The sequence below is a fragment of the Rana temporaria genome, chromosome 4 (genome assembly GCF_905171775.1).
Source record: "Rana temporaria chromosome 4, aRanTem1.1, whole genome shotgun sequence".
NCBI lineage: Eukaryota > Metazoa > Chordata > Amphibia > Anura > Ranidae > Rana > Rana temporaria.
The window spans coordinates 85,930,188-85,952,918 of NC_053492.1; the positions used below are offsets into that span (position 1 = coordinate 85,930,188).

The 22,731-nt window shown below is 46.9% G+C and overlaps 1 protein-coding gene across 2 annotated transcripts in view; it reads left to right on the plus strand.

Annotated features, from left to right (window-relative positions):
• LOC120936344 (ornithine decarboxylase 1-like) overlaps positions 1-22,731 on the plus strand; it is a 47,086-nt gene that overhangs the window by 17,361 nt on the left and 6,994 nt on the right. For both annotated transcript variants that reach the window (XM_040348601.1, XM_040348600.1), the window contains 2 exons: positions 20,000-20,162; positions 22,145-22,257. In XM_040348601.1, the coding sequence (XP_040204535.1) occupies positions 20,000-20,162; positions 22,145-22,257 (276 nt within the window). The remainder of the gene's footprint in view (positions 1-19,999; positions 20,163-22,144; positions 22,258-22,731) is intronic.

The following is a 22,731-nucleotide window of genomic DNA, read 5'->3' on the forward strand; positions in this document are numbered from 1 at the left end:
AAAGCATTGAAAACGTCAACCAACGGTCCTGGACATTCTATTATTGCTCTCAACACTACCATCACCCCTACACACAGTATAGAGGTAACTTAAATACGCTGATCCCAAATCTAATCAGCGGCTCCTCCAGTCTCCTGGCATACGAGCTGGGCACTCTTGGTCTTGCTTCCCTCTGGATGGTTAGTCTTCCGGAGAAGTCCAGGCCCAGGCTTCAGGCCTAGCAACACTGCTGTGTGGCTCTACACAGCTCCGCAGAGGAGAAGATGCAGGTCCCGAGAGAGGGAAATCAGCTCCTCCCTGTCTTTAAATAACCTCCCCATAAGTCTTTGCGGAGGTGTCACATGTTCCAATAAGGCAGGGCATTGTGGGAAGTGTAGTCTGTTTCTACTGAGAGTCAATGGAGTCCATATCTCCCGATACTTCTGATCCCACAATGCATGGCTTCTAAAAGGGTGTGAACATGTATATACAAACATAACTAGAACTCAGTGGGGATTCACACTATATAGTCCACGATAGTGTGACCCCGCTACACACTCCCCCCACTCAAAGTCTTTGGTCCCCAAAGAGGACAACAGTATGTATCCTGATACATGCTTTGCAAATACAAGCGGAGGAAAAGTTTGTTAAGACATGCAAGGCAACAAACACTGTGCATTATTTCTGACGTTGCTTAAAGCCAGAAAAATCATCCTCTGACATAAAGTGGACAGAGGATTCTCCCACCAGTTGTTGGCTAAGGGCAGACTACTCTGTCCACTGTTTACTAACACAGAGGCATCTGGTTCAGATGTGCCAGGGGGTGAGCAGGGGTTATCCTCCACCAAATCTACGATAGGAGGAGTATACACAGCTTCGGATCTTTTTGAAGTGATGACAGCTTCTTCAGAACATTCGCCCAGTTGGCTATAAGTTAGTCTTTTTGGTGGGTGAATGATCCTACTTTCCCCCTGTTCTTTGGGCATTACAGGTGCAGGAAGAATAGGGTCCGCTGCACTATTTCTGGGATCAACATTGTCCTCTGTATCTGATACATTAGATTCCGCATCTCTTGAATCATTTGAGTCTCCATCAGGCAGGCTTGAGGCCTCTATGAAACCTTCTGCAGAGTATAAGTCAGCATCTTCCTCCAACTCTTCTTCAAGCACGTTTTGAGGAACAAACTCAGGAGCCTCTGGCCGAAGTGTCCCACTGTTTGTCACTTCAGATGAGGGCAGGAACGAAGTACTAGGCTCTGATTGTTGAGAGGACCATAACCACTCTGACCCTATCCATTCATCTGCGGACTCTTCATCTTCCGAATCAGGATGCATAGTTTGGGATCTAGTAACCGGCCCAGTTGATCTGGATGTTGAGGGTAAATCCAGAGGATCAGATACAGGAGGCATCCGTACAGCCTCAGTGAGGGGCAGCAAGTGGTTCCTGTGCCAAGTCTTTAAAGGGCCCACACTCCCCTCCGGCCTGATCTAGTATACAGGGAGGTCAGGTAATATTTTACATATAATGTAAGCGGTCAGCTAACTTGTGTTTCCCGGAGATACCCAGATTTCTCAATAATACTCGGTCTCCTGGCTGCAAGTCTTGAATCCTGACTTTCAGGTCAAAGTTCCTTTTATTCCTCTGCTCCCTTTTGTCGGAACTGGCATGGGCCTTCTCATAAGCTGTCTTTAAACTTCTCCTCAGCCAGTCCACATAACAGTTATGGGAAGTTACGGAAGTATGATCCAGGGATACTCCGAAAGCTAAGTCAACTGGCAGTCGGGCTTCCCTCCCAAACATTAGACGGTAGGGTAAGTATCCAGTAGCATCGTTTGTGGTGCAATTGTATGCATGCACAATGGCAGCCACATGCTTGCTCCAGTGTTGCTTATTTTCCAAACTCAAAGTTCCCAGCATGTTCAAGAGAGTCCTGTTAAATCGCTCAGGCTGGGCATCCCCCTGAGGATGAAAGGGAGTGGTTCTGGTTTTGTCTATGTTCAGCAAATCTAACAGCTTCTGTATCAGCCTGCTTTCAAAATCTCTCCCTTGGTCTGAATGGATTTGTTGGGGTAGCCCATAATGGACGAAAACATTTTCCACCAGAACTTTGGCTACTGTCGAGGCCTTTTGATCTTTAGTTGGATATGCCTGAGCATACCTAGTGAAATGGTCGGTTACCACGAGAACGTTGCCTACTCCACTCAAGTCAGGCTCTAGGCAGAGAAAGTCAATGCACACCAATTCCAATGGACCTTGACTTCGGAGATGGCCCATTGGGGCAGCTTGACGGGGTAAAGTTTTCCTTTGTATACATCGAATGCAAGAATGGCAATATCCTTCAACTTCAGCCCTCATGCCCTGCCAGTAAAAGTCTCTGACTAGCTGGAAGGTCCTTTCAGGGTGTAAGTGGCAGTGCTGGTCATGAAGTGCAGCTAGGACAGTTCCTCTGTGTTTACTGGGCAGGAACATCTGCCATTTCTCTTCGGGACCATCAGAGGGGCCCCTTCGGTAGACCACCCCTTGATGGAGCTGCAGCCTGTCCCACTGTTTATGCACCAGCCGTGTTTCGTTTGAGGGACTGGTAAGGAGTACACCTGGATTTGGTATTCCAGAGCTTCTAGGACCAACTTTCCAAAGGAATCTTTTTCCTGATATTTCCTGAGATCTTTTCTTGACAGCTTGGGTAAGCCTTCGCTCTCCATTTAAGTCACATTACAGTAGAACTTTGGTACTCCCACTGCTAAAACTCCTATCTCTTCAGCCCTGGGCCTCCCTCTTATCTGTAGCTCTGTTCCCTTGCATAGAGCACGCACTCCATCAGAGGTTATTTGAGTCCACTCTTTCTCAGGAGCAACTGATCCACGGGGCCTTCTGGAAAGGGCATCTGCATCCCTATTCCCCACTCCTGGTCGATATCTCAGGCTGAAATTGAATCCTGAAAGAGCTGCTAACCATCGGTGTCCCGTGGCATCCAGCTTGGCTGTGGTTAAAAGGTAAGTGAGTGGGTTGTTGTCAGTTCTCACCACAAATTCGGCCCCATATAAATAGTCTTTGAGTTTATCGACAACCGCCCATTTCAATGCCAAGAACTCGAGCTTGTGGGTGGGATAATTATTTTCAGAAGAAGTCAAACTCCTGCTCACATAAGCTACCGGGCGTAGGTGACCGTCGTGTTCTTGGTATAACACCCCTCCTAAGCCTTCTCTACTGGCATCCACATGCAACTCATAGGGTTTAGAGGTATCTGCATAGGCCAGCACAGGTGCAGTAGTTAGATTCTTTTTGAGTAGAAGGAATGCCTCTTCACACTGGGGATCCCATTGGTCACAGATGGACTCTTTGGACTTCCGGGGTCCCGAATTTATTTTCACCGGCCTTTCCGACCCAGGGATATCGTCCTCGTCTTCCGTCTTTAACAATTCAGAGTTTAGAGGCTTGGCAATTTTTGCAAAACCCTCCACAAATCTCCTATAATAGGAGCAGAATCCCAGAAATGACCGTAATTCTGTTACATTGGTGGGCCTAGGCCAAGAGGTGACTGCTTCCAACTTCTCTGGGTCTGTTGATATCCCCTCTGCGGAGACAATATGGCCAAGGTAGTGAACTGATGGCTGGTAGAACTGACACTTCTCTCTGGAAAGCTTGAGGCCTTCGTCATGAAGCCGTTTCAGTACCTTCTCCAACCTTTGTTCATGCTCTTCCAGAGTTCTTCCAAATACAATGATGTCATCCAGGTACACCAACACTTCAATCAAGTTCATGTCCCCCACAGTCTTCTCCATCAGCCTCTGGAAAGTGGCGGGGGCTCCTGACAATCACTGTGGCATGCGGTTGAACTCAAAGAAACCCAATGGGGTAATGAAAGCTGTCTTCTCTCTGTCTTCTTGGTGCATGGGAATTCGGTAATAACCACTCTTAAGGTCCATTACACTGAACCACTTAGCTCCTGTCAGGCTCTGGAGTGCATATTCAATCCGAGGTGTGGTATATTGATCAGGTATGGTGCGCTTATTGAGGGTTCTGTAGTCAATGCATAACCTCAACGAGTCATTCTTCTTCCTCACCACCACTATAGGAGAAGCGTAAGGACTTCTGGACTCCGGTGGGTGGCGCTCTTTGCACATCCAACATCAAACTCAGTTTTTGAGAATATCTTCTGCCACCTGTCAAGTTGAGCTTTCACTCTCTCTCTCCACTCCGGTGGGAGTTCAGCACCATCAGTCTGATGGCCCTCTTTCAAGTCTTCTACCTTCTTGTTTTCCTCTAGATCCGAGGGGGCAACTGGGGTAGCCTGGTGTACCCGGCCCAGTAGCACTCTGGCCGGCTCCTCTACAGGGCTATTGGTAGTGTTCCTGATGCTGATGGACACTCTTCCGCGATTCCTCTCCAACACCTTCAATGGGATCACTTCAGGGATTACTTCTACTCCTCCCGAGTGTCCAACCGAGTCAGGTTCTAAGACTAGGAATGGGCCTGGCTGGGACCAAGTAAACTTCACTGAGGCCCTCAAACCAGTCACTTCTCCTGGGTACAAGGTTTTCATGGTCCTTCCCAGCTGCCAGATCTTCCCCACTCCTTCTTCAGGGGCCTTCTTTTCCATCACCAACTGGTGGTAGACCCTCCTTAACATTGGATGGACCTTTTGTACAGAAGTCTCTGCTACTTCAGTTAAGGGAGCCAACAGTCTTCTGACTAAATCCGTTTTCGTCCCTATGATGAGGGAGCTCTTGTGGGCCCCTGGTGGCCGGGGGCAGACTATCGCCAATGCATGAAAAGTCTCTGCTGCTCCTGCTACTGAAGGATCAAAGGTTAAACATATTGGTAAGTACCCATCGTAATGGAAGCTCTGAGTTCCAATGCCCCATATTTCCAGCTCTTCCAGCTTCTGTAAAGGCAAATGAGAGAGGTATTTATCATAGAAGTCTCTATACAGAAGGGTCACTTGGGCTCCGGTGTCCAAGAGGGCTCTAGTGTAAATCCCTTCTACTTGGATGGGAACTAACGGGGAGGGCCCCACTAATTTTTCAGGAAATTTCCGAGGTGTAGCTTCCCCTCTTTTTCCTGTGAGCTGTACCCTTACTTCCCCCTTGTGGGGATTTCTCTTGGCTTCTACCCAATCACGTAGGTGGGAATTAGAAGGTGGCTTTGGAGAGAGTTTCTCTTTCTGTCTCTATCCCTCTATTTCCTGCTTCATTTTGAAGTTGTCTACAATAGGCGGGCTCCCGGTTGACTCCTTCACCGGGGCCCTCTGAAGTTTTCCGCCGGCTTATACATTGTTTGGTTGGCCTTAATCGGGCTGGGGCAAACTTCCCTTCTGTGTCCTACTCCTCCGCAATTGAAACAGAATGTAAACCTTCTTGGTTTGTTTTGCTGATCGTAAGGCCCATAGGCAGGCCTCTCAGGTTTATCCCTTCTGGTTTGGTAGGGGGAAAACCCTGCTTGACTGGTTAAAGCAGCTACCATTTCCGTCAATTGAGACACTTGCATCCTTAAGAGCTCGACTTGGGTGTCACGGTCTTCAGTGGCCACGACACGTACTCGTGCAGGAGCCTCTGGGGTTTGGTACCTATTCTTTTGATCTAATAGGACCTCCTCCTGTCGAATGATCCGAATAAGGCCAGGGTACTTCAGCACCCCGTCCCCTTGCTGGGTTCGTAGCTGGAAAGCAATGGGATCCATGGGCTGGGCTCCCCTTATTACTTGTTGAATCCGAGCTTCATCCACTTCCCTTGGATCTATTCCTTTCTTCAACAGGATCCGGTGCAGGATCTTATCCAGGCGGCCAACGAATTCAGATAACTTCTCTCCTTTCTTTTGAAAGCAGTGTTCCAGTTGGTAGGGGAGTTCACTGGTGTTTTCAGTCCTCCCGAACACATTCTGTAGAACATCTAAATAATCCTGGGCAGTGCAATTATTTTTGCTGAGTTTGAGGTTACGTATGGCTTCTAGTGCTGGTCCTCCGAGACTTTCCATAATCCTTTGTTTCTTATGCTTTTCTGGGACTCCCCACTCTTCTAGAGCTTGGGCGGCATTATCCATCCATTCTTCAAAACCATCCTCTGTGGATGGCACCGGGTGTCGTCCCGGAGAAGGTTCTAAGCTTCCTATATCCCGTCATCAGGTAGTCCGGAGAATCTTTCTTGCATTGGGCTACGATTTCCTCCAGGATGGCACATAACTCTGGGTTTGTCATGACCCGGGTTGTATTCGAACCGGGATCTTCCTGGTCTCTTAAACCATAGCCTTACCTGTTGTGCTACAGAAGAGATCTAGACTTTGGGAATGTCCTTACTGTGTTCAACACTACATCATACTCTCTAGCTCCACCTGCTGCCAGCTGTGGACAATTCTCAATCTGGACAGCCTTTAAATAGGAAGTGAGGTCATCACTCAGTGCCCGTTTATTTGGATTTCTTCCCTGGGTGTTTTGACTTCAGTGATCTTCCTTGTATTGAACTCCTGCCTGATATCCCGACTATTCTACAGCCTGCTGATTTTGTACCTTGCCGCCAGATCGTGAATGACCTTAGCCTGCCTGACTCTTCTCCGGATTTTGATTGTGAACTATTTGCCTGACGACGCTTTGCCTGGATCTCAAGCACACTACTTCCACTTCGGACACTACCTTTTACAGGTACCTTACATAATAAACGGGCCACAATGGCAATGGACCCTGCTGAGATTGTTAAGGCGATTACACGTCAGGGACAATTGATCAGAGCTCATGAACAGCATCTTTCTTCCCTGGACGCCAAGTTAGATGAACTTTGCACCATGCTCAAATCTTGTTTGCCTGGTTCCTCTGCAACGGTTCAGACTCCGGATCCTACTCCTGCTACGGTCCAACCCGCCTCTTCTGTACCACCAAAACTTCCCTTGCCTGACAAGTTTGGTGGTGATACTGAGGACTGCAGAGGCTTTTTAAATGTTTGCCGTTTGCATTTCCGCAACAACCCTGCGATTTTTAGCAGTTCGTCTGCCAAAGTGACTTTTGTAATTTCCTTGTTAAAGGGGAAGGCCCTGGCCTGGGTCTCTCCTTATTTGGAACGCAACGATCCTGTACTCCAAGATGCTGAAAAATTTCTGGCCTCTCTCCAGATTGTATTTGACAAGCCAGGTAGAGCTTCTGCAGCTGAGTACTCCCTCTTGGACATACAACAAGACACCAGATCTGTGGCACAGTATGCTATTGATTTCCGTACCCTTGCTGCTGAAACTAATTGGGACTCAAGGGCATTACGTGCAGCCTTCCGAAAAGGTCTTACGGATCGCATCAAGGACGAATTAGTCTATAAGGATCTCCCAGAAGACCTTGAGAAATTCATAGAGCTGTGTGTTCGTCTGGATGTCCGGTACCATGAAAGGTGCCAAGAGAGACTTAGAACCCGCAAGTTTCCTAGGCCAGTTTACCGTTTGGCCCCTAACTTCCAAGCACCACCTCAGCCAGAACCTGAAACCTCTGTTGAACCCCAGACACCTGTGGAACCCATGGAGGTGAGCCGTCTCCACCTAACTGAGTCAGAGAAACAAAGGAGGCGTTCATTGGGCCTATGCCTGTACTGCGGACTTAGAGGACATTTAGTATCTGTCTGCCCCTCCCGTCCAGTAAAAGGCAGGGTCTAACCAGTGTTGGAGGAGCTGGCTTAGACCTTACAGGTAGATCCTCCAAGACCAAGATTACTGTTCCGGCTACTATCCATTTATCTTCTAAGCTTGTTTTCTGTGAGGCTTTTGTGGATTCCGGAGCTGCGGGTATATTCTTGGACTACACTTTTGCAAGAAAGAACAACATCCCGTTTGTTCCTAAGTCTAGACCCCTGAACATTACCACCCTGAATGGACAGCCCTTGGGAGATGGCATTGTGAAATTCGAGACTACGACAATCACCCTGCAGGTAGGCCTCCTCCACAAAGAGGAAGTTGTCTTGTCTCTTATTGATTCTCCGCTTCTGCCTATCATCCCTGGGGATCGTCCTGTCGCCTTCGCTGTTTGTCTCAACCCAAAAGACTTTCTGCTTGCATGTTGGCTCCTGTGACTATCCCACCTACCTTGCCTCGTGAATACCATGACTTTGCAGACATATTTTGCAAACAAAAGGCAGAGGTGTTACCTCCACATCGTCCTTTTGACTGTACAATTAAATTGATTCCCGGAGCACCTCTTCCCAAAGGAAAGACCTACCCCCTGTCTCTGCCCGAACAAAACTCTATGGAGGAATACGTAAGAGACAACTTGGAAAGAGGTTTTATCCGACCCTCTTCTTCTCCAGTAGGAGCAGGTTTCTTCTTCGTTGAAAAGAAAGATGGGGGCCTTCGACCATGCATAGACTATCGGGGGTTAAATCAAATCACCGTAAAGGACTCCTACCCTTTGCCACTCATTCTTGAACTATTTGATCTACTTAAGGGGGCTGTTATATTCTCCAAGCTAGACTTACGAGGGGCTTATAACCTGATTCGAATTAATGAGGGGGACGAGTGGAAGACAGCATTCAACACTCGTAATGGACACTTTGAATATTTGGTCATGCCATTTGGCTTGTGTAACGCACCTGCTGTCTTTCAACGTTTCATGAATGAAATTTTTCATGATTTCAGCAACCGTTTTGTGATCATCTACTTGGACGACATTTTAATCTTTTCCAAGACTCTTCCAGAGCACATCTCGCATGTGAAACAGGTATTACAACAGCTTAGAGAAAACCATCTTTATGCAAAAATCGAGAAATGCAGTTTCCATCAAAGCTGTATTCCTTTCCTTGGGTACATCATAAGTGCTGACGGTTTCCAAATGGACCCTCAAAAACTTTCCGCTGTCTTGCAATGGCCCCAACCGACCACTTTAAGAGGACTCCAAAGCTTTTTAGGGTTTGCAAATTACTACAGACGCTTCATTAAGAGTTTTGCCTCCATTGCGGCACCCCTTACTGCCATGACTAAGAAGGGTACAAATTGCAAGGCCTGGTCTTCAGAAGCAAAATCAGCTTTCCAGCGATTAAAGGACATGTTCAGTAAAGCTCCAATTCTTCAGCATCCAAATCCTGACCTCCAGTACATTGTTGAGGTTGATGCCTCTGAGGTTGGAGCAGGTGCCGTACTCTCCCAGAGACAGCCAAAGTCTGGTAGAATCCATCCAGTAGCTTTTTCTCTAGAAAGTTTTCTCCGGCAGAGATGAATTATGATGTTGGGAATCGAGAACTACTGGCCATCAAATTGGCATTGTCTGAATGGCGACATCTTCTGGAAGGGGCTCCCAAACCTTTTACTATCCTCACTGACCATAAGAACCTACTGTATCTTCAGACTGCTAGACGTCTGAACTCACGTCAGGCTCGATGGGCTCTGTTTTTCTCCCGTTTTAATTTTGTCCTTTCTTACGTTCCAGGGCATAGAAACAAAAAAGCCGATGCTCTTTCCAGACAGTTCGCTTCCTCTGAAGAAGATCAACCAGCCGAGCAGTATATAATCCCACCTCACAAAATTGTCGCACAGATCTCTACGGCCCTTTCCCAACAGCTACAAGAAACCCAGAATCGTGTTCCCCAGGGCTTGAAGATACCACCAGGTCGCCTGTACGTAGCCCCTAGTCTCAGAAAACCTATACTCCTCTGGGCACATGATGGCGTGTTATCCGGTCATCCTGGTGTCACCATCACTCTTAAGACCTTGCAGCGTCATGTCTGGTGGCCTCGTATGAAAAAGGATGTTACTGACTATGTGGCTGCCTGCCCAACTTGTGCTGCTAATAAAGTACCCCGCACATTACCTGCTGGACTGTTACATCCACTTCCGGCACCTCGCCAGCCTTGGACCCATTTGACCATGGACTTCATTGTAGACTTACCCAAGTCCGAGGGCATGACTGCTATATGGGTCACAGTGGATCGCTTTTCCAAAATGTCTCATTTTGTGCCGATTCCGGGATTACCTACAGCGAAAGCACTGTCCACTCTTTTCCTTTCCCATATTGTAAGACATCATGGCATACCTACCAATGTCATCTCAGACCGCGGATCCCAGTTCGTTTCCCGATTCTGGAGAGCGTTCTGCAAGAAACTGGGAGTAACGCTCTCACTCTCTACCTCACATCACCCTCAAACTGATGGTCAAACCGAACGCATGAACCAGACCCTAGAAACCTACCTTCGACATTATGTCAATGCCTTACACTCCAACTGGTCTGAGTATTTGCCTTTAGCTGAGTTCGCCCTAAATTCCCGTTGGCACAGTGCTCTTCATACCACACCATTCTACGCAGCCCTAGGCTATCACCCTCAGACTTTTCCCCTACTTCAGCCTTCTTCTGGTGTACCAGCAGCAGATCAGCGGGTGAAAAATATTCTACTACATTGGAAGAAGATTCGTTTATTACTACGGAAGTCAGCAGGCAAGTACAGGCTTTTTTCTAACAGACGAAGACGCCATATACCTCCATATGTGGTGGGGGACAGAGTTTGGCTATCAACCAAGTATGTGAGACTGAAACAACATTCTACCAAATTGGGCCCTCGATTCATTGGTCCTTACAGAATCATTGCTCGAGTTGGACCAGTTTCCTATCGCATAAGATTACCTTCTTCTCTCCCGATACATTCCGTGTTCCACGTTTCACTCCTCAAAAAAGCTATTTTCAACCGCTACTCCAGATCACAACAGCTACCTCCTCCTGTTCTTGTTGATGGACAAAATGAGTTTGAAGTCTCCAAGATTCTTGATTCCAGAAGACAGGGCCGTGGCCTTCGGTATCTGGTTCATTGGAAGGGGTATCCTGTCACAGACCGCTCCTGGGTTCCAGCCAAAGATCTGCATGCCCCTTCTCTTATACGAGACTTCCATACCTCGTTTCCCACTAAGCCCCGCTAGGCCCCCGGAGGGGTCCATTGGGGAGGGGGCCCTGTCATGACCCGGGTTGTATTCGAACCGGGATCTTCCTGGTCTCTTAAACCATAGCCTTACCTGTTGTGCTACAGAAGAGATCTAGACTTTGGGAATGTCCTTACTGTGTTCAACACTACATCATACTCTCTAGCTCCACCTGCTGCCAGCTGTGGACAATTCTCAATCTGGACAGCCTTTAAATAGGAAGTGAGGTCATCACTCAGTGCCCGTTTATTTGGATTTCTTCCCTGGGTGTTTTGACTTCAGTGATCTTCCTTGTATTGAACTCCTGCCTGATATCCCGACTATTCTACAGCCTGCTGATTTTGTACCTTGCCGCCAGATCGTGAATGACCTTAGCCTGCCTGACTCTTCTCCGGATTTTGATTGTGAACTATTTGCCTGACGACGCTTTGCCTGGATCTCAAGCACACTACTTCCACTTCGGACACTACCTTTTACAGGTACCTTACAGGGTTGAGGTCTTTAAGTGGCGTGTTGTCAGACCCATTCCCCTTTTGTCCTGTAGCCCCATTGGGTGCCAGCACACTGGAAGAAGTAGGACTGTCTGATCCTCCTGTAGGGTGTATCAGAATAAGCTCTATGTCATCTGTGGTCTTCACACTAGGGTTTTTAAAACAGTCTGGGATTCCATATTTCCATTCACATAGGGCATATGTGTGTGGGTTGGTGTTATCTAGCCTCGTGTCCGTCACCCAGAACTTTTCGTCTGTGGACAAAGTTTTCAGGACTTGGAGTATTTTCTCTTCGGTCCAAACTTCACCCTTGATTTCTACTACTAGGCCAGTGTTTAAGAGAACATTCTCATCTGTGCACCACTTGGATGCGGCGGCTGCATCCATGGCTGGTCTTGGTAAGGGCGAGGTTCAGTATGAGGGGAATTTTATTGCGAGAAGTAGAAATCCCGGACGAGCCCCCACGTGTAGCGCTACCCCCAGCGGAGGCGATGATTAGATTTGGGATCGGCGTATTTAAGTTACCATTATACTGTGTCTAGGGGTGATGGTAGTGTTGAGAGCAATTATAGAATGTCCAGGACCGTTGGTTGATGTTTTCAATGCTTTATTCTCTGGTCAAACACGACCAACATGTAACTTGAGGTAGACAGGATAGGTTGGTGAAGGAAAAGCAACTTCACAGAATCAGGCTATGGATAGAATAGGCAGTCCTGCCCTCTGTAGTTGTATTCGTCTACGTTGCCACTCCAGCCGGAGTGGGTAAAAGTGCCCCTGGACAGACCTCTCTCACAGGCCTGGCAGCCAAAGCGCCACTTAGAGTTTCTGGGAGGAACAAGTCGCTGCCACCGACTTGGCTCTAATTAGATTAAGATGTTAGATGAGGCCTCTGCCACAGGCCTAGTGCTGAAATTGTGAACGATAGAGCGAATCCTCCCAGTATGTCTTTTGGGGTTACCGACTGACAGTTTAAATGTAACCTGTCAGTGTCTGGTCACCCAGATCCCCGATGGTTCGTTCAAGCCCTGTTGGATCACCTGCCTCCGGGTTCTCCTCAGACCGATCCCCCACCGAACAGCATTCCAGCTTGGGATCTTCTTAACCACTTCCCGACCGCCGCATGTATATGTACGTCCACAGAATGGCACGTACAGGCAAATGGGAGTACAGGTACGTCCTTGCCTTCTAGCGGGTGGGGGTCCGATCGGGACCCCCCCCTTGCTACATGCGGCGGTCGGATTCCCGCGGGGAGCGATCCGGGACGACAGCATGGCTATTCGTTTATAGCCTCTCCGTCGCGATCGCTCCCCGGAGCTGAAGAACGGGGAGAGCCATATGTAAACACAGCTTCCCCGTGCTTCACTGTGGCGGCTGCATCGATCGAGTCATCCCTTTTATAGGGAGACTCGATCGATGACGTCAGTCCTACAGCTACACCCCCCTACAGTTGTAAACACACACTAGGTGAACCCTAACTCCTACAGCGCCCCCTGTGGTTAACTCCCAAACTGCAACTGTCATTTTCACAATAAACAATGCAATTTAAATGCATTTTTTGCTGTGAAAATGAAAATGGTCCCAAAAATGTGTCAAAATTGTCCGAAGTGTCCGCCATAATGCCGCAGTCACGAAAAAAATCGCTAATCGCCGCCATTAGTAGTAAAAAAAATAAAAAAAAATAAAACTATCCCCTATTTTGTAAACGCTATAAATTTTGCGCAAACCAATCGATAAACGCTTAATGCGATTTTTTTTTTCCAAAAATAGGTAGAAGAATACGTATCGGCCTAAACTGAGGGAAAAAAAAAAATTTATATATGTTTTTGGGGGATATTTATTACAGCAAAAAGTAAAAAATATTGAATTTTTTTCAAAATTGTCGCTCTATTTTTGTTTATAGCGCAAAAAATAAAAACCAGAGAGGTGATCAAATACCACCAAAAGAAAGCTCTATTTGTGGGGAAAAAAGGATGCCAATTTTGTTTGGGAGCCACGTCGCACGAGCGCGCAATTGTCTGTTAAAGCGACGCAGTGCCGAATTGTAAAAACGCCTTTGGGCATTTAGCAGCATATTGGTCCGGGGCTTAAGTGGTTAATAGGTATGGGAACCCAGTAAGTCACTGGGGTCCCCTGGCAGCATACGTTGCTCTGGGCTATGAGAGCCCAGAGTCAGGAACTCTGCGTAGCACGCAACCCCGGCCAGGTAGGTCATAGTGGTGGGGCCGTGATGTGCGCACACCCTAAAGGTGGGTGCCGCACCTGGAACCCGCGAAGAACCCAGAGCAATGGCCTCCGCCACAGAAATACCCCTCCCCAGCATGTTCCGCGAGGGAAAACTCCCATAATTGGCTGCTGGGAAGAAGCGGCTCCGCCTGGACCCATCTGGCACCACCTGCCGTCCAGAGATGAAACTGCATCTCTGGAGCACAGACTGACCCACAGGACAATCCAGATTTGGTGACAGCCAAATTTAACAAATCAAAGAATGAGAGCAACATAACTCTCTTATTCTCCCACTAAATTTAAGCATAGCACCTGTACGAAAGTACACAGGCGCTACATACCTAACCTCATAAGTGCAACAGGGAGAATTGTATTCTCATTTAGCCTTTTTGAGTCCCTTTCACACTGCCAGGACTTAAAAGTCGCACAATTTTGATGTGATTTTGCAGCCACGATTTTGACGTGATTTCAGGGAATGCCTGCAACTCGCATCAAAGTCGGAGCGATCGCACAGTTATGAATGGTTATCATTGGGAATCATGGGGTATGACTTGTCATGTGACCAGTGGCGGTTCGTCCATAGAGGGCGCTGGAGCGCCGCCCCCTCTGGCTCTCACCGCCACTGAGTGAAATAACATAGATTCATGCATTGCACGAATCTATGTTATTTTCGCCGCTGCCGATGTTATTCAGATGGTCGGCGCTCAATGTCCGGCCATCTGAATAACGCCAGCTGGTTGGCTGTAGGGAAATGTCTATCAAAGCCAACGGCTCTGATAGGCTTTCCCAATACAGCCCGGAAGCTTATTCTCGGAGCGCACAGACTGTACGCCCCTTGAATAAGATGACAGGCGTCTCAGCCAATCACGTTGGCCGGTTCTGGCTACCTGTAACCTGATTGGCTGAGACGCCTGTCAGTCATCGAGGGCGGGAGAAGACATCGTGGGACGTGGATGCCTGACTCCAGTAAAGGTAAGTGCCGGGGGGGGGGGGGGGGGACGCAATTTACAGGGCAAAGTGGGGACAATTGGCACAGCGGCGACCATTAAAGGGCACAGTGGCTGCGTTTAATGGCATGGCACAGTGGTGACAATGGATGGCACAGTGGCTGCGTTTAATGGCATGGCACAGTGGTGACAATGTATGGCACAGGGGCTGCGTTTAATGGCATGGCACAGTGGTGACAATGTATGGCACAGGGGCTGCGTTTAATGGCATGGCACAGTGGTGACAATGGATGGCACAGTGACTGCGTTTAATGGCATGGCACAGTGGTGACAATGTATGGCACAGTGGCTGCGTTTAATGGCATGGCAGAGTGGTGACAATGTATGGCACAGTGGGGTGACAATGGATGACACAGTGGCTGTGTTTAATGGCATGGCACAGTGGTGACAATGTATGGCACAGTGGCTGCGTTTAATGGCATGGCACAGTGGTGACAATGTATGGCACAGGGGCTGCGTTTAATGGCATGGCACAGTGGTGACAATGTATGGCACAGGGGCTGCGTTTAATGGCATGGCACAGTGGTGACAATGTATGGCACATTGGCTGCGTTTAATGGCATGGCACAGTGGTGACAATGGATGGCACAGTGACTGCGTTTAATGGCATGGCACAGTGGTGACAATGTATGGCACAGTGGCTGCGTTTAATGGCATGGCACAGTGGTGACAATGTATGGCACAGTGGCTGCGTTTAATGGCATGGCACAGTGGTGACAATGTATGGCACAGTGGTGACAATGGATGGCACAGTGGCTGCGTTTAATGGCATGGCACAGTGGTCACAATGTATGGCACAGTGGCTGCGTTTAATGGCATGGCACAGTGGTGACAATGTATGGCACAGGGGCTGCGTTTAATGGCATGGCACAGTGGTGCGAATTGATGGCACAGTGGTGCGAATTGATGGCACAGTGACTGCGTTTAATGGCATGGCATTGATGGCACAGTGGCTGCATTTGATGGCATGTAACAGTGGCTGCAATTGGGCACAGTGAGACTGCAATTTTTTTTTTTCCTTTGCGCCCCCCCAAAAATTTTGAGCACCAGCCGCCACTGCATGTGACTCCAAAGTGGCAGGAAAAGTCGCACAAGTGTGAAAGGGGCCTAACACTTTAAGGTGTGTCCTTATTAAACTAAAAACCTAAGCACATAGGGAACACCTAAAGTGCAAAAGTTGGGCATGCAAGCTGGTTAACCAAAGGATTCCATCTTTTGTGTTTGTGACTTGGGATTAGGGCCATAAATCCAGTGTAACTGGAAATATAATTCACGTACACTCCAATATTAAGAAAAGAAGTGAGCTGAAGAAGTGGCCTAGCATGAGTTGTCAGTGCCCGGGGCAAAGCAAGTAATTTGCACCCCTAATCTGTGGACTTTTAGCACCCCTGAGTTATTTCCACTAGTACAGTATTAAACCCCTTTTGGTACATTTTAGGATTATACATACATATACTGTATATATGGTCTTTGTAGTTTAATAAATATACTATATACAGTATATATTATTATTTAAGAAAGATACTAAGGGAAGAATATATATTATACTGGTGGTCCTTACTAAATAATGTAGGCCCATGGATTGTTATGCCTGTTTTGCTGCTGCTGCATACATGCTGGGGTCTGCCCACTGGCTGGCCCACTGAATTCACCCACTGGCCATCCCACTCCTTCAGTGCACAAGGAAAAACGCGCAAGACCTGAATACAAGAATTCCTTGATATTATAGAAATAAAAGTAGGGTAATGATAAAAGTAATAATAATAATGTACACAAGATTTGCACAGTATATAAGAGTCCAAGCTCAGGGAGGTACAAGTTTAGGGGGAAAAAGTCCAGGGATGGATGGAGAATTGTTTTGCAGGGGTCACAAATAAAACCTCAGGGCTGCCATCATAGAGAAACAGAAACCATGTTCCAAGACTGTAACCAGCCTTTGTTCCACGCCTTCAGTGCACCCACTTTTATTTTAACACTCTTGCAACTAAATATATGAAAATGAAATGTGTATTCCAAGTCATTAGTGCTTTCAAGATTTAACAGTAAGGAATTATATTTTGGCCAAACAGCAGCAAAGAGATCCTCATATATTCAGCTAAGAGTCATCCCCATATATTTAGCAAAGAGACAGCCCAATCCAGCAGAGACACATCCTCATATATTCAGCAACATGACAGCCCCATATTATCATCAAAGAGACAGCCCAATCCAGCAAAGAGACATCCCCATATATTCAGCAAAGATACAGCCCAATCTAGCAAAGAGACAGCCCCGATCTATTCAGCAAAGAGACATCCCAATCCAGCAAAGAGACGGCCCCAAATATTCAGTAAAGTGACATCCCTATGCAGTAAAGAGACAGCCCCAAATATTTAGCAAAGAGATGGCCCATGCAGTAAAGCGACATCCCCATATTTTCAGAAAAGAGACAGCCCCAAATATTCAGCAAAGAGAGAGCCCAATTCAGCAAAGAGACAGCCCAATCCAATAAAGAGACATCCCTATATAGCAAGGAGACATCCCCATATAGCAAATAGATAGGCAGGCTGAAACCTGGACACATTACTCAAAACCTCCACTGTCTGGGTGAATCTCGAACAGGTGGCAACACTAGGTGTCACTCATGCCCTTCATAATACAGTGGGTCCCCATAGAGACCCCCATTAGACTATTATAGGGGACTCTAAATGGGGTGGGGGGTGCTGCCATAAGGGCACTCTGATCTAACAGGGGTCTCTAAGGGGGGCTTCTGATATAAGGGGACTATGATCTAATGGGAGAGGGGTCTCTAAAGGAGAGTGATAATATAAAGGTACTCTGATCTAATGGGGGGCCTCTAGGGGGGGTTGCTGACTACTGATTTAATGATTGGTCACTAACCATTAGATCAGCAGTCAGCACTCCACCTTAGAGAGCCCCCATTTGCTCAGAATCACCTTATATCTGTGCCCCCACTTACAGAACCAATTCGGCCAGATTCCTTTTATATTAGCACCCCACACCCTTTAAAGCCCTCCATTAAATCCAACTTACAAAACCAATTAGGTTGAGTCCTCTCATATCGGCGCCCCCTTCCCCTGAAGATCCTAATTAACTTGCCTTACCGGCGGGAGCCGTTACGACCTAGGAAGTGTGGGGGCTGGAGTTTGGGGGCAGAGCTGGGAAGGTGGAGCAGCTCTGTTGTAGCATTATTTTCCTCCCACTGTGCCAGGGTGGGGGAAAGGAGGGGGAGTCAGAGAGAATGCAGAGAGAGCAGGCAGGCGCTGCTCTACTGTACTAACACAGAATTGTAATCCCAACTGGTGCCTGGGATGGGGTGGGACTAATTTCTGCGCCCCTTTAAATGTTGCACCCAGGGTGACCGCATCGGCAGCCACCCCCGCTATGCCACTGAGCTGGAGTGAGTGAGCAGTCTATTTTATGCCATCAAGTAGACTGCTTCCTACCTTCCTAAATAGCTTATGTTTGCAATGAGCACAACATATTTTGCCATGATGGACCTTAAAGGAGTTGTAAAGGAAAAAATATTTTGGGCTAAAATTAATGGCCCGGATTCAGATACAATTGTGTATCTTTAGGCGGGCGTAGCGTATCTCCTATACGCTATGCCGCCGCAACTGTGAGAGGCGAGTATGGTATTCAGAAAGATTATGCACCCAAAGTTACGGCGGCGTAGCGTATAAGGGCGGGCGTAAGCCCGCCTAATTCAAATATGGAAGATGTGGGAGTGTTTTATGTAAATTAAGTGTGACCCCACGTAAATGACGTTTCTAACGAACGGCGCATGCGCCATTCGTGAACGTATCCCAGTGTGCATGCTCCTAATTACGCTGCAAATAGTCAATGCTTTCGACGTGAACGTAACTTATGCAAAGCCCTATTCGCGAACGACTTACGCAAACGATGTAAACGACGCAAAATTCGACGCTGGCCCGACGTCCATACTTAACATTGGCTACGCCTCATATAGCAGGGGTAACTTTACGCCGGAAAAAGCCTTACGTAAACGGCGTAAGAAATGCGCCGGGCGGACGTAGGTTTCTGAATCGGCGTATCTACCTAATTTACATATTCTACGCGTAAATCTCTGGAAGCGCCACCTAGCGGCCAGCGAAAATATGCAACTAAGATACGACGGCGTAAGAGATTTACGTCAGTCGTATCTTAGCCAAATTTCGGCTTATCTTGCTTTCTGAATACAGAAAAAACATACGCCGGCGCATCCTAGAATTTACGCGGCGTATCAATAGATACGCCGGCGTAAACTCTTTCTGAATCCGGGCCAATGTATGCAAGGTAGACCGACAGAATAGTGTAATGATTCTGTTAAAAAAACGAGTAAATACCTATTAAATTCCTTCATCTATATCACCTCCGGCGTTCTAGTTTCTGTTCTCTCATTCACTTCCTGGTTTGCGGCGCTCGTTCATGTAAGAACTACATTTCCCAGTATGCATTGAGGCACGCCCAGTAATTCACCACTCTTTGAAGTCTCTAACACGTAGAGAGCGTCCTGCCGCACAGATGTAGTTCCCAGGAGGGGGCGAGCACGTCACTGACCACGGCAGTAAAGCCTCCCCTCACGGTGGTAAATAACAATCAGACAAGCAGAAAGTGAACAGAACAGAGAAGAAATAGAGCAACTTCTGAGCAAAAACGAACAATGAGGAAGTGAAAAGAGGAATGTCTGCAGGTAAAGGATGCTTATTATTATTATTATGAAATTCCTTTACAACCCCTTTAAAGTTGCAACCAATTGTAATATGATGATTAAGCCTTTTATGTATGCACAATGGTTGCTCTTTTAATCTGGATGAACCATTTAACACCTAATTCTCAGGCTCCTGATCCTGTAAGTAGAAATAGGACATCAACTTTCCCAGTTGTCTGATTTCAAATTCATGTAGCAAATTCTTGTGTAAACCAAATGACTTTTGGAAAAAGTCAATTATGCCTTGTACACACGATCGGAATTTCCGATGGAAAAAGTCAGACAGACTTTTTCCATCAGCTATTCCGATCGTGTGTAGCCCCATCAGAGTTTTTTCAACGGAAATTCAGATGAATTCCATCAGAGTTTAGATATAGAACATGTTCTATTTTTCTCAGATGGAATTCCGTCGAAATTCCGATAAGATTTGGCCGGGCAAAAGCCTGATCGTGTGTACGCGGCATTACCGGGGTTTCTGCATTTTGCTAGGAGTAGTTTTTAATATGTTGAAGACAATTCTTTCATATCAGTATGGTTACATTTACTTTAAATTGCCCTCTAAGCAACTTAGAGTGGCTATAAAGGATAAAAAAAAATAGTATACAACTACTGGGACATTTTTTACCTTAATGCAGGGACTCCATTGGGAAAAAATTGTCTAGCTTTGAACTATACATTGTTTAAATGTAAAAAAAGCAATGCTCATTTTCTTTAATTCTCTTTAGGTGATATCAGTGATAAATCTAGCCTTGGATAAATATTTCCCTGCTGACTCAGGTGTGAAAATTATTGCAGAGCCTGGAAGATACTATGTGGCATCTGCGTTTACACTGGCTGTCAATGTTATCGCTAAGAAAGTCATGCTGACTGAACAGACGGGCTCTCATGGTATGTAATGCACATGAATACAACTTGCTGGTGTCACCCAGAGCATGCTTTAACCACTTCTCTACCGCTGTATTGTCATATGACGGCAGCAGGAACCCTTCGTCCCTCCGGGCCGCCGTCATATGACGTCTTTGGCTTCCTGAGCCTCTAGGGGGTGCCCCCACGGTGTCACTCGTGAGCCGATGCATGTGCCCGGCGGCCCTGATGTCCACCGGGCACCTGCGATTGCCTGTCACACAGCAGGGACGTGGATCGGTGTGTGTAAACACATAGATCCACGTCCTGTCAGGTGAGAGGAGAACGCTCCATGTGTTCCCAGTACAGAGAAACACTGACCAGTCTCCTCCCCTTGTGAGTCCCCGCCCCCTACAGTTAGAATCACTCCCTAGGATACACATTTAACCCCTTGATCGCCCCCTAGTGTTAACCCCTTCCCTGCCTGTCACATTTACACAGTAATCAATGCATTTTTATAGCACTGATCGCTGTATAAATGTGAACACGCCTCGGGGGGGGGGGGAACCCCTCCTCAGAGCCAGGCTATTCAAAGGCATTCAGGTGGCACAGATCACCTGACCTCACCCAATTATATAGGCTCTCCCAGCAGGCCAAGGGATTCAAGAAAACCCCTGCCCATTGGCTGAGATACCCCATATACCCATAACCTGACCTTGCGTTGCCCTTCTCATATCTAGTACCACCAAGTACCTGACCACCTAGTGGTAGAAGAGAAAAGAAAACAAGGTCAAACTTAGGGAGAAATCAATGGATATCTAACAATCAACCAGGATAACTACTCCTGGAAAGTAAATTTGTGGGGAGCAACCATGCCTAAATTCCAGGGTGCTACATTTCTTTTTGATTCATGTGGGGACGGAGATCTGGGGGCCCCCTTGTTAGACCCCTTTCACACTGGAAGCATTTTTCAGGCGCTTTTGCGCTAAAAATAGCACCTGTAAAGCGCCTTGTAATGACACCCCGAGTATGAAAGGGGTTAAAGTTGTTTAGAATATTCCATTCCCAAACACCAAGGCAGCTACTGCACACTCCAACCAGCCGAACAAGAAACCCATACGAATAATTCTCCCCCAGATACGAGACAAGGCTCCGTGCTGAGTGTCAAACAGGAATATATTCTTTATTGAAAGACTACAGGCTTATGTACAGTAAAAGAGAGGAGGTGCATTCATATCCTGCTCATATTACTCTGAAAACACACCTGTGATCAGACCTAATTAACATGAGCTAATTAACTAATCCCTTTAAGCAGCCAAGATGACTCAGAGACATGACCCTTAGGCTAGATTTGACGTCTTGTAGCTCAGAAGACATAATCAACATTATCACCCAATTACAGGGTCAATTAGCACAAGCCACAATGAAAGACCCTTAGAAGTTATCCTAGACTCATTTACATTATACCAGACAACAGACAGGTGGATGGAGTTTAACACATCAGCCTCTTTCAATTAACATGTTGAGTTCAGAATCAAGTGGGGGGGGGCAGGTTATGGCCTGGTATGGTTCAGGAGGGGGGTGCTTGCTCATCCCACCCTTTTCTGGCTGCCAGGATGCATACTTAGATAAGGGTCTGGTATAGATTTTAGGGGGACCATGCTTTATTAATTTTAAATTTGGCGTGGGGTTCCCTAAAAATTCCATACCACACCCGAAAGAGCCTGGTATGGATTGGACTGGCCCCCATGCTGTTTTTTTCACACCTCAAATTCTTGTTTAAAACTGATCAGATGTGCAATTCAAATGCTTTCCCATAGAAGGACTCTTTTTACATTTGCAGCAAATTCCCACTGCTGCTGCACAGCATATATGTAAACTGTCTGCATAAAAAGCCATTTTGATTCACATGTCATGCAAATCGGATGCGGTTCAAAACGCATTCAATTTGCATATATGTGAGCAAAGCCTAAGTCTTACTTGCTTTCTCCCATGCACTTGTTAACAGATTATTTTTTTCTTTTTAGATGAAGATGATGCGTCCAAAAAAACAATCATGTACTATGTAAATGATGGAATCCATAGCTCCTTCAACTTAATCTCAAAGTTTAGGATGGAAATGTGCATAGTCAGAAAAAAGGTACGCTTAAAGAAGGACGACCCATTCCTCAAAATGGAGATCTAGAAGTTATATTATACTGTTTTCAATTTGTTTTCCCTGAACATTTATGTACTGATTACCAAACATTCTAATTAAAAGCAAACTGTCAGGCATTAAATATGGGGAGAGTTGGGGGTCTGAGCTCACGCTGTTGTCTTACCACATGGTCTTCTATGTTATGAGTGTTTGTGGTCTTAACAGGCAGCAGCTGCTAGGCAGCCTATGACCTATGACTTAAGCCTCGTACACACGCTCGGTTTTCTCGGCAAGAAACAGCAAGAAAACTGCTGGCAGAGCTTTCTTGCCGAGTAAAAATGTGACGAGTGCATACTCATCATAGTCGATGACGTCACCGCGTTCGTGCCATTCAAAAGAACGGCGGTTCTTTTGAATTGTACGTGTGTACACTCGGCCGGCAAGAGATTCTTGCCAGGAATCTTGTCAGGAAAAACA